Raw genomic sequence first — 13,292 nt, 5'->3', positions numbered from 1 at the left:
AGGTTCTTGAATTTGATTTTTCCATCTCTAGATAAAATGAGAGAAGAAAAATGAGAAGGGATAGACATTAAATTGATACGCAGAACTCTGTTATTCAACTGTTAAATCTCCTGCCTTCAAGACAACAGTTGAAGTAAGGAGGGGGCTACTTGCTATATTCTTTTTTTTTTTTGACAAACGATAACTTCATATATATATATATATATATCTATCACCCCTTGAAAATTCAAGAGTTAATTACAAAAAGGGGTAACTACCCCCATATCTTTTCTAACTAGACTTGAGAGCCAAACTGGGAAAGAACCTTCCCATTCAAAATCTCTAGTTGCCTTAGCTGCAAATTGTGCTAATGCATGGCTACATTGATTCACCATTCTAGGTACAAAAGTGAACGTGCAGCTTTCAAAGTTTCCTTTCTGAACGTCAATGTCATCCAGGATTGTTTGGAGACTACAATCCTGTCCATTGTCCATGTTAATGAGGCTCACTACATGCTTGCAGTCAGATTGGACTTCTATAGTTGTCCATCCTGCAATCTGAGCCATTTCAAGCGCCCCCCTGATTGCTAGAGCTTCTTCAGTGGCTGCAATTCCTTTCCTCCTCGCAGTAATTCCTTTTGCTCTCACTACTTCTCCGCGCCAGTTCCTTGCAATGATTCCAAGACCTGATCTGACCATTTTAGCCGAGATGGCAGCGTCCGTATTGATCCTTATAGTTCCTTCCTTTGGAGGTTCCCAAACCTGCTGGATTGGTGTTGCCTTTTCTAAATCAGGATTTGAACCCCTGTCTGACTCCATTGCTGCCTCATACTCGATCCATTCCTGTTGTGCCTTTTCAACAATATTTTTTGCATCAGTTATCTCCTGCTGGAAAGTAATCTTGTTTCTTGCTTTCCAGATTTGCCATAATATGTTTGCTGTAAGTTGGATTCTGCCCACACCTTCAGACTTTTTTGCTGCTTGCAACACCGCCTCCCACCATCTCCACAGGTTGCCTTGAAGATTAGCTAGCCCTTCCCACTGAACAGGTGCAATCTTCCATATTACTTGCGCTGTTGGGCAGGTAAAGAAGATATGCTCGATAGTTTCCATGTCCTCCCCACAACATTGACAAACTTTGTTCCCTATGCCAAACCTTTTATAGAGAGCATCTTTAGTGGCCAAGCCATTTTGTAGACATCTCCATAGGAAATGTTTCAATTTCAGCTTAATGTTTAGGCTCCACAAGGTTTTCCAAACTGTATGCTTTCTTATTTCCCAACTGGTTTCCGGATCAGGTGCTGGCCTTTGATTTGTTACCTCCATTTCCTCCTTGGCAATCACATATCCAGTCTTCACCGTGTAGATTCCAGACTTGCTGTGTTTCCAGAATAATCTATCCTTCCTGTTATACAAACTAAGAGGGATATTAGAAATCTGGTTTACTACATCATCATTAAACCAAAGCTGCAAACGACCAATGTTCCACTTCCCTCCCTCTATAAGCTCATTAACAAACTCTAGATGACAACCTACTGGTCTAGCCGTGGGAACTCTTCCATCCACCAACCCAGGTATCCACTTATCCTGCCAAATCCTCACTGACCTCCCATCCCCCACCCTTTTCCATAACCCCTTTTGAAGCAATTCCCCCCCCCCCTTAAGCATACTTTCCCAGCACCATGAAGCATTATTAGGGGGTTGCTGTCCTAACCACTCCTCCTCCTTCATGTACCTGGCCTTCAGGACTTTGCTTACTAACAAATTTGGATTAATCACAATTCTCCAAATTTGTTTTGCAAGCATAGCCAAATTAGAAGCTTCCAGGTCTCTAAACCCCATACCCCCTTTCCCTTTCACCTCAGACAACTTACTCCATCTAACCCAATGCACCTTATTTTCCTGTTCCCCACCACCCCACCAGAATCTCGCAATCTTAGCACTAACAGCCTTACACAGACCCTTGGGTAATTTGAAGCAGGACATAATGTACGTTGGCATAGCCATGATAACTGCTTTGATCAAAACTTCCTTACCCCCTTGACTGAGCAATTTCTGTTTCCAACTCTGGAGCTTACTGGTAATGTTGTTCATCAGGAAGCCAAAAACCTGGTTTTTATTTCTCCCAATTGTCATCGGAAGGCCTAGATATTTACCACTATTCGCCTCCTTCATATTATCCAGCACTTTACTGACTTCCCCTCTAATCCTCTTGGGAGAATTTCTACTGAAGAACATAGCAGATTTATCAAAATTAACAACCTGCCCGGATGCTTGTCCATATATCCTGAGAACCTCCTTAAGCTTTTGGGCTTCTTTTTTACTTGCTTTGCAGCACAAAAGGGAGTCATCTGCAAAAAACAAATGAGATACCATAGGACTATCCCTGCAAATTTTGATTCCAGTTAGATGCTTGTTATCCACAGCTTTCTTGATCAGGTTTGAAAGCCCTTCCGTACAAATGATAAATAAGTAAGGAGATAAGGGATCTCCTTGTCTAATCCCTCTAGACGGTTTCACACTACCCACTTTCTGCCCATTTAAATTAAAAGAGTAAGCAACCGTGGAAATGCAGGTCATGATCCAACGAACAAAAGTGGGACAGAAACCCATTTGCATCATGATTCTACCAAGAAACTTCCACTCCACTCTATCATAGGCTTTAGACATATCAAGTTTAAGGGTCATGAAACCTACCCTACCAGCTCTCTTACTTTTAAGGAAATGCAAAAGTTCATGCGCAATAATAACATTGTCTAAGATTTGCCGGCCAGGAATGAAAGCAGACTGTGAAGGACTGATACAATGCTTAAGGACCCTTTTCAGTCTATCGGCCAAAATCTTGGAAATGATTTTATATAAGACATTACAAAGACTAATAGGCCTGAAATTAGCAAGCATCACAGGATTATCAACCTTTGGAATTAAGGAAATGATGGTCTCATTAATGGTTTTAAGCAAATTACCCGTATGAAAGAAAGTGGAAATGGCATGGACAATGTCAGCATTTATAATGTTCCAGTAAGATTGAAAAAAACACGGGGACATACCATCAACACCTGGAGCTTTGTTGGGGAACATAGAGAAAATGGCCTTTTTAATCTCCCCCTCGTCCACAGGTTTGATCAACTGAGCATTCATGAGATCGGAAATAGTGCACGGTATGCCTTGTAAAACCTCCTCAAATTCTGTGGGATTAGTGGACATGAAAAGTTCATTGTAGTGGTTACACATTTCCTCCTCAATTTCCTTGTCGCTCCTACACCAATTCCCATCAGATTTTTGGAGCACACTGATTCTGTTACGTTTCCTTTTAGCTAAAACACTTTGATGGAAAAAAGCCGTATTTTTGTCTCCCTCCTTGAGCCATCTGTTTCTGGACTTCTGACTCCAATATAGCTCCTCTTCCTTGTAAGCTTTACTTAGTTGAAGTTTTAAAGTTGCAATGACTCCTTTGTTACACAGCTCACCTGCTTCTCTTGCAACCTTCAATTGTTCCTTAATTTCCTGGATTTTCAGCTTTGCGTTACCTTTTGTTGTTCTGTTCCACTCGATCAAGGCTACTCTACACTCCCTAATTTTTCTTGTAACTTTATACATCCTGGATCCCTCTTGTTCCTTTCCCCACGCTGTGCGAATCACAGGCACAGTTGCTTTGTCCTTTGCCCACCTTTGGTCAAAAAAGAAACGTCTCCTCCCAATCCTTTGTTGCGGTTTTGTGTCCACCATTAGTAGGCAGTGGTCTGAAGCCTCCATTCCAATATGCTCACAGGTTACCTTTTCATAGACTTGCACCCAACCCACACTCCCTAAACATCTATCCAACCTCTCCTTAACCTCCCCTTCCCCTTCCCATGTATTGCACCAAGTCCATGGAACCCCCACAAAACCAATATCTACTAGCTCGTTCTCAGAGATGAAACCTTTAAAGTCCCTAAGACTTCCCTCAGATCTTTCATTCCCACCCCATTTCTCTCCATTCGAACAAATGTCATTGAAATCTCCCATCACAGCCCATTTCTCACCCCATTCTCTTTTTTTCTCCTCAATGAAATCCCACTGATGTTTCCTAACTCTACCTTCCGTACTAGCATACACCCCTACAAACCACCAGCTGTCATTTGTTTCATTATCCACTACTTTCGCAGCAATATACCAATCCGAACCCTGCACTTCCAGTAACACCACTCCCTCCTTCCAGAAAAGAGCTAAACCACCAGCTCTGCCCTTAGAATTCACTATAAAGCTATGATCAAAATTTACTTTTTTTTGCATTTGTTTCATGAAAACCTCCTGGTTTTTTGTTTCACACAGGAATAAAATACTAGGAGAGTGGAGGTGAATTACCTCCTTCAGTTGGGGAATTGTCAAGGGGCCTCCTGCACCTCGACAATTCCACACCGCCATCTTCATTGCACTGGTGGAGGCATTGCGGGGCTAGCCTCCATTTCCCCTCCCTGTTGATCAGTGCTATCATCCCTTTTTGCCAGCTTCAAACGCGAACCTTCTTCCACATCTTCTTCCATGATATCCAGACCTTGATTATCCAGCATCCCTTTCCTTTTCTCTCCAGACGAGCGAGTTTGCTCTCTGCCAGTGATGTCCCGTAATGGAGCTCTCTTATTCCGTGAGCTTCTTCGCCATTTACCCTTCCCTTGGATGCTCTGGTTAACTGGTAGTCTGCTACCTTTACTTCCACTCTCATTTGTTTGACAAAATGTGCCCCCATATTCCAAACTGTCCAAAACCTCCTGCCCTGGCCCCAACTCCATCATCAAATCCACTGGAGCAAGACCAGGTGTACTGCACTTCCTATTCCCCAAATCCACAACCACCTTACTGATTTCTATCTTTTCCTTCTCCACCAGCTCTGTTTTTTTTCCCGGATTTTCCCCTTTCCCCTCTACTTGCTCCACACTCTTGTCCAACTCCTTATTATCACTCAAAAACTCCTTCCACTTCTTCTCCATAGCTTCCTTTTTCTGTTCTCTAATATTAATCTCCTTCTCAAATTGGTTAATGCTCGTCCCAGTTATACCCCTAACCCCCATCTCCCTCAAAGAATCTACATGGATCCCTGGGTCTTCGTTACTCGTAGCTACTACCATGCCTCTTTGTTTCACCTCAGTCTCGACCCCTCTGAAAGCTCTCAAAGGGGAGGTCATGATATTCCCTGCCCTCATCCACGCTCCATATTGACTTTCCCTACCTGACTGTCCTTCCTTCCCTCCTTCATTACAAGATTTGTCACCGTGACCAACTATCCCACAGTTATAACAGAAATCCGGACATCGCTCATATTTAAAATCCACCCATGTATTCACTCCCTCAAGTTTCACCAAGGTGCCCCTGAGGAGGGGTTTTTGCACATCCACCTCTACCAGAATCTTCATATGTCTACCCTCTTTTCCTCCCCCTGGCGGAACTATAACCTCCCTCACTGACTTAAAAAGTTTACCAACCTTTATCCCCACTGTCCTACACAGCCAGTGGACAGGAAGATTCCATACCTGTACCCATAAGTATGTATATCTAAAAAACTGGGGCTTTCTTTCACAACCCATTTCCCAATTTTTAATCACCAATACCTGATTATCCAAAACCCACGGGCCTCCCATCAACACTTTTTCCCGTTCCTCATCAACATCAAACTGGAATTGAAAAATGTTAGGGCCAAGTTCAGTTACCACTAAATTCCTGGGATAACCCCACGCATGATTGGTGAAATTTTTGACCCCCGTGTAATTTGCCACTTTTGTTCCTATCAACCTGCCTACCAGGCTCCTTCTGCAATCTTTGACTCCCTCGCTGACATCCTCCGAGCAAAGATCCACCCCCCCCAGTTCCGTTGAAGAGAGCTCAAACTTGCTGAATGCACGAGTTAGCTCCTCTTCCATCCTCTACAAACCAGTTGCTTGACACCACTGTGCACTATTTCCTTCCTTAGAAAACCCGTTGTTCAAACCTGCAAAACAGAGTAGAGAAACAGAGAGCAGAAAAAAGACGCCTAAAACAAGCTGAAAGACACAGAAACCTAACCAAATCACCCTCTAACTATGTACACACTACCACGATCTAGACAGGCAGACCCCATCTCGCGTTCCTCGGATCATGACCTCGAACGCACCAGAACACAGACGTTGAATCGCAAAAGAGGTTAAGGTTTCTAGAATGGGGGTTTGTAGTACAACAGAATGTGGAAGGTCACTGCGTCACAAAGCCAAACTCAGAGATCTTTCCTTCTGTTAGAGGTTGCCGAAACCTTTTGAAATTTTGAAAGCTCCTATTCTAGGAGGGAAGCTCTCAACGTAGAGAGAGAAGCTCTCAAAGTAGAGAGGACCATTATCAAGACTTGGAGTATAAAATTGCTACTTGCTATATTCATTAAAAAAAAAAAAGGTAAAATGCACTTTTCATCCCTAATGTTTAAGGTGTTAACCAATTTCGTCCCTAAAGTTTCATGCAAAATATATTTCATCCTTGTAATTTTATAATTTTAACTAATTTTATCCTTAAAGTTTCACACGAACACATTTCATCCTCAAAGTTTAATAGATTTGGCTAATTGAGGACAATTGATGGATTGTCAATGATTTTGAATAGAATATTGTCACTTGACCATAGGATGCCCATTAGTTAAAAAAAATATATTGAATCAACAAAAAGGTTAAAAATCTTTTTTTAATTCACTTTCTCATTTTAGTACAAAAAAAACCTAAGAAATTTTTAACCACCATTACTCTCTTCTTAATCACAATCGAACAAACAAACAAACAAACAAAATGAAGTCGTGGAAGACAAACAACCCCACTATAACCAATTGGAAAAAAAATGTCGAACAACTCCATTACAACTAATTGGAGAAAAATATTAATATGAAAGAAAGAATGGTTTGGATTGTCATTTATTTGCAAAATTTTGTTTTGTTGCTGTGTATTTTGCACCAACAGTTGCATCATGTACACGTTTTTCAATCATCTATTTATCTTTCAATCTATTTATTTTATCTCAAATACATCATATCATAATTTTAAAAAACAAAGAGATAGTCTCATATCCAAAAACACTTGTTATTTCTGTAATTTAATCAATAACTAAATTTAGTATTAATAATACAATTACTAATAGGACATGTGATGATATTATGTCCAAATTAGTTAACAATCATTTAATTGTCCTCAATTGGTAGAAATTATGAAACTATGGGGATGAAATGTGTTCTACATAAACTTTAGGGACAACATTGGTCAAAATTATAAAATTATGAGGATGAAATATGTTTGGAATGAAACTTCAGGAACGAAATTGGTTAACACCTTAAATATTGGGGATGAAAAGTGTATTTTTCCCAAAAAAAATTAAAAAAGGAGCAAGCTGATTGCAAGCTAACGTGTGATTGGTATTGGGATGCTGAGCAATGTTTGTGGAGGGAGGAGAGATATTGCAAGCTGAGCTTCAAGCGTTCCGGTGCAGTTCATGGGAGAGAAGCTTACTAACACATTTGTTTTCGGGGTTCGGCCAAGTTGTTAATACATAGTTATTTCTGGGACAAATGCTATTTGATGGAGATTTTCATGGCTCACACAAAATTATTGCAGTGTCATTGTATCTGCGTCATCAAATGTAACTCGAACTAAGAGCATCTCCAACGGAGTATAATAAGGAGTGCAATGCTTGACAAAATATGAGTCCATTACACGCATCATTCTGATGATGCGTGTAATGGGTGGGCCAGCCAGGGTCAAAATTTAGCAGCCTGACAAAATTTTGCCTAGCAATCTTGAAGGTTTCAACGTTCATTTTTTGCAATATTATTATTTGTATTTTATTTGAAGGTTTCAATTTTATTATTTGTATTTTATTTGATTTAAATTATGTAATATTATGTTATGGAGTTCAACTAATTAGATAAAGAATTATTAATTAAGTATGGATTATTATGATATCTTCGCATTTGAGGTATCACATATTTGTTTAATGTTCTGCATAATTATTTTTCAAAAAATAACAATATATTATTTTTGAAAGATAGAAAAAGATATATTGTTCAAACCTAGAAATTAATATTATTATTTTTAGAAAATAAAAAATTCAAAAGGTAAAAAATTTAATGAAAGTTAATACTTTATTTTTTAAAAATAACAAAATTACTTTATTTATTTATGGGATATGAATTATGCATTATTAAAATAAATGTTTGATTTAATTATGGACCCATGCTATTAAGGCATCTCCAATGGAGGTGTAATGGGGAGCCATTACACCGCTCCATGACACGGCTCCCCATTGGAGCCGTGTCATGGAGATTACACGCATCACATGTATGATGCGTGTAATCCATTGAATGTGGGCCCTATGGCAACGGTAAAATTCCAGCACAAAGCATATTTGGGATCAGACTTCGATCAACTTCGATCAGACTTGGTCGAGCATATTTGGGAACGATTCGAAGGCAATGACAATGAAAACTAGTATTCATTTTGTTATTATTTGTATTTTATTTGATTTAACTTATGTAATATTATGTTATGGAATTCAACTAATTACATTCCGAATTATTAATTAAGTATGGATTATTATGATATCTTCGCATTTGAAGTATCAAATATTTGTTTAATTTCCTACATAATTATTTTTAAAAAAATAACAATATATTATTTTTGAAACATAGAAAAAGATATATTATTCAAACTTAAAAATTAATAATATCATTTTTAGAAAATAAAAAAATTCAAAATGTACAAAATTTAACGAAAGTTAGTACTTTATTTTTTAAAAATAACAAAATTAGTTTTAAAAATTACTTTATTTATTTATGGGATATGAGTTATGCATTATTAAAATAAATATTTGATTAATTGTGGACCCATGCTATTACACCTTGTGGAGTGTAATCCATTGTGAGTGAAAGTGTAATAAAAGAGGAGAAAGTGGAATGCTGACGTGGCATGTGGATTACACTCCACAAAGTGTAATAGCATTGTGGATGCTCTTACACCTTATAGAGTATAATCCATTGTGAGTGGAAGTGTAATAAAAGAGGAGAAAGTGGAATGCTGACGTGGCATGTGAATTACACTCTAAAGAGTGTAAACCATTGTGGATGCTCTAATAAGTTGTATTGTACTTTTGCCTAGTTTTTTTTTTATTTTTAATTCGGCAGATGAGGGATGGGATTTAAGAAATGGAAAAGGAAAAGAGGAGAATTGTAGTTAGGCTTTCTAATTCTTATAGTGAAATGTAAGCTATGTTTTTGTGATTTGTTTTTGGTAGTTATCTTAACAGCACTACTAGCATTTTAGCTGACTTTGTATGCATATTAGTTTTTGCCATTTTTCTTCTAGACAGCTTTTCCATTTTCTTGTCAAATTTTTTTGTTGGGGTTCACCAGCAGCCGTTCTTTGTGCTGTGTTACCAAATTCGTGCGGTAGAATCTTTGGTCTTCTTTTACGGCCAGCATTAAGCTGTTGTGTGTGCATATCAAATTTCAACAACCTAACCAGTTCACGGCAACATTCCAAATTGTTTTCTTTGCTTTCTGACCTAATTAAAATAATAGACTCCAAGAAATAAGAATCTTTGTTGCAGTTAATAAGCTGATAACCCTGTCTGGCATGATTAAATGGTCAGTTTAGTGAATTATATTAAATTGGCATTCAAAATTTTCATTAGGGGTTGATAAAGGCCATTCTTCTGTCTAATTAGCCATTAGGAACTTGGCTGTTTAACAATCACTTTTAATGCCTCACTAATTGCACAAACTAATTCTAGGATGAAGCAAATCCTCTGTGAAAGTCAACCACAAAATCAATCATCCATCCAAGTTCCCAGCTGGATACGCGGTTTAGACTATTAGTTAGTTACTACACTAAATTTGTTAAAAGGGGAAATAAAATATTGAAAGTGTAAACTGACGCCTAAAACACAGCTCAGTGATTGCTTTGATGCCCTCAATCATCAACACAAATAGTCTCATTTCTCCCCAGAGAAACAGTCTTCATCATATCTGTTTGTCATGAACTCACTCTTAAAAAAATATGTACATGAATGCACGTCCTTCCCCTTACATGTATCCAGCCAGCAACTTCTTGTTAATGTTTCTTTTTGGTCAATTCTCCTATGTACCAATGCCTTCTCCATGTCCTACCCCACAAAAAGATAATTACTTTAGTCTCATTTTCACAAACACTTAATTCTTCTCATTTCTTTTTTCTCCTGGAAATTTGAAAAGCATCTTTGTTCCATCACCATACGTAGCCTAATCCACCAAAAACTATCACCTTAATCACCACCATCTGCTTGGCACACTCATTGCCTCCGGCGGCAAAAGCAATGGGAGGACTACTTGCAGCAAGTTATGGAAAATCAAGAGCTTATGGCCCTCTCTCCTTGGCGGCTACCAATTTCATTTGTCTTCTTTTTGCCTTGAACAGAAGTTTCTATTTGGCAATGACAGACACTATCTCCTCTTCTTCCACATTTACTCCTGCTGATAATTATCTCATCAATTGTGGATCACCTTCAAGCACTTTACTTGATGATGGCAGAACTTTCAAGTCTGATCCTCAGTCTGCCTCGTATTTATCCACTGATGAAAATATTCTAGCTTCCGTTAAGTCTTTTCCCAACAATGCTGCTTCCTTTTCACCTTCTTCATCGCTTCCTTTGTATCTTACTGCAAGGATTTTCCACCATGAATCGATGTACAGATTTATCATCTTTCGTCCAGGCCGCCATTGGGTACGTCTGTACTTTTACCCTCAACCACACCCTTCTTATAATCTAAGTAGTGCTACATTTACTGTTAGCACTGACAGTACTGTTCTCCTGCATGACTTCTCCGTTAAGGACAGTAATAAATTGGTATTCAAAGAGTATCTCATCAATGTTTCCTCTGATGCATTCACGCTCAGATTCTCACCAATGAAGAATTCTGTTGCATTCATCAATGCTATTGAGCTTGTTTCAGTACCAGACAACCTCATTTCTGATTCAGCCTCCTCAATTTCTCCTGTTGGCGATTTCAACGGGTTGTCTCAGTATGCACTTGAAGTGTCTTATAGGCTGAACGTTGGGGGGCCAATTGTGACTCCCAAAAATGACACATTGTGGAGGACATGGCAGCCTGATAGCTTATTGATGGAATTCCCCCAAGGTGCTAAAAGTGTTTCTGTAAGTCCTGACACGATAAAGTATCCAGACGGTGGTGCCACCCCTTTGATTGCTCCAAATTGGGTCTATGCAACGGCTGATCAGATGGCAGATTCGGGTGTACCTGACTCAAACTTCAACCTGACATGGGAGATGAATGTTGATCCAAGTTTTTCTTACCTGATCAGAATGCACTTTTGTGACATTGTGAGCAAGGCTCTAAATGAGCTCTACTTCAATGTGTATGTGAATGGAATGATAGGTGTATCAAGTCTTGATCTTTCAACAATTAATTCAGACCTTGCCGTCCCATATTACAAAGATTTTGTAATCAATGCATCAGCAATTTCAAATGGTACCATAGTCGTTCAGGTTGGTCCTGCTTTAAATGTTCAATCAAGCTCCCCTAATGCTATCCTCAATGGCTTGGAGATCATGAAGCTTAGCAACATAGCTGGAAGCTTAGATGGGTTGTTTACTTCAGCTGGTAATCCAAGTTCAGGACGCAATAAAATGAAAATTGCTGCTGCGATTGGTTTGGCAATGGGGATAATAGCTCTAGCGTTGCTTGTAATGAGTATCATTAGGCTACAAAGAAGACCCAAGGGTTGGAGAAAGCAAAATACCTTCGCATCATGGCTCCCTCTCAATGTAAGTTACTGTAGTTTCTTGTCAAGTAAGACTAAAAGTATTGTCTCACCAGGACTCGGTCTGGGAAGGTGCTTTAATTTTAATGAGATAAGGGAAGCAACAAAGAATTTTGATGAAAAAGCAGTAATTGGAGTTGGAGGTTTTGGGAAAGTCTACCTTGGGGTGTTGGCAGATGGAACCAAACTCGCCATAAAAAGAGGCAATCCATCCTCGTCTCAAGGCATAAATGAATTTCAAACTGAAATTCAAATGCTTTCCAAGCTCAGACATCGCCATCTTGTGTCCTTGATTGGATACTGTGATGAACAATCAGAGATGATCCTGGTTTATGAGTACATGGCCAATGGTCCACTTCGCGACCACATTTATGGCTCAAATTTGCCACCATTATCATGGAGGCAACGCGTTGAGATCTGCATTGGTGCAGCTCGCGGATTGCATTATCTTCACACAGGTGCAACACAAGGGATAATTCACCGTGATGTTAAAACCACAAACATTCTACTGGATGAAAATTTTGTCGCGAAAGTTTCTGATTTTGGCCTGTCCAAAGCTGGACCTTCATTGGAACAAACGCATGTTAGCACAGCAGTCAAAGGCAGTTTTGGCTATCTTGATCCTGAGTACTTCAGAAGGCAACAGCTTACTGAAAAATCGGATGTCTACTCCTTTGGTGTGGTCCTCTTCGAGGTAATATGTGCAAGACCTGCTCTTGATCCTGCATTGCCAAGGGAGCAGGTCAATTTGGCCGAGTGGGCAATGCAACAGCATAGGAAGGGCTCGCTCGAGAAGATCATTGATCCTTCTATTGCCAGCACAATAAGTCTTGACTCACTAAGAAAATATGTTGAAGCTGCAGAGAAATGTTTGTCAGAATATGGGGTTGACAGGCCTTCAATGGGGGATGTCTTGTGGAACTTGGAGTATGCTTTACAACTTCAGGAGGCATCTTCAATTCCTGATCATCCCGAAAAGAAAAATCCAGAACCAACTAGCTTGGAAGGGCCAAGCGATGAAGGGGTCATGCTGATTGACATGACTGAAGATTCTGGAGTAGTGGTTGCTTCTCCCATGTTTGTTGAAAATTTTCAAGCAAGGTAAAAAGGAGCTAATTGAAGAATCTGACAGTTTACCGATTGAGGTGGGATGGCCATCGCAAGCGAGATCGCTGCCATCATTTTATTTGTACTGCTTTCTGAGTTCTTCTAAAGGCTGTTTACTGATGGTTTTGCCAATTTTCTTGGTCACGTAGACTGTTGATTGCAGAGTATTATTTCAGCAGACCTAATCTTCTTTCGCTTGATCAAGTTCTTACAGAAAAAGTTTTTGCATATTCATGTATTTATGTTGCTTACTTCGCGCAGGCTAAGGCTAACCTTGTTTGTTGTTTGCTTTGGCTTGACGTATTTGTAGTCTGTGTATCAGATGACAAATAATTTTCCTATTATCAAACCTTTTCAAGATCATTAAATCAAGAATACATCCAGAACTACCTGCTATGTTAGGCTAACA

The 13,292-nt window shown here is 39.3% G+C and overlaps 1 protein-coding gene across 1 annotated transcript; it reads left to right on the top strand.

The window, feature by feature from the left end:
* The first annotated feature begins 10,202 nt into the window (after window positions 1–10,202).
* LOC113740240 (probable receptor-like protein kinase At5g61350) lies at window positions 10,203–13,061 on the top strand. Its single transcript, XM_027267785.2, has one exon. It carries the CDS (start codon window positions 10,311–10,313, stop codon window positions 12,879–12,881), a length of 2,571 nt encoding a protein of 856 aa, XP_027123586.1. The 5' UTR covers window positions 10,203–10,310; the 3' UTR covers window positions 12,882–13,061.
* Window positions 13,062–13,292: the final 231 nt, after the last annotated feature.

The sequence above is a fragment of the Coffea arabica genome, chromosome 4e (genome assembly GCF_036785885.1).
Source record: "Coffea arabica cultivar ET-39 chromosome 4e, Coffea Arabica ET-39 HiFi, whole genome shotgun sequence".
Taxonomy (NCBI): domain Eukaryota; kingdom Viridiplantae; phylum Streptophyta; class Magnoliopsida; order Gentianales; family Rubiaceae; genus Coffea; species Coffea arabica.
The sequence above is the reverse complement of the archived record's forward strand: the minus strand, read 5'-3'. Positions and strand labels throughout refer to the sequence as shown.

Bases quoted from the DNA above. Each gene is read 5' to 3' on its own strand.
- LOC113740240 (XM_027267785.2), top strand. From the start codon at position 10,311: ATGGGAGGACTACTTGCAGCAAGTTATGGAAAATCAAGAGCTTATGGC.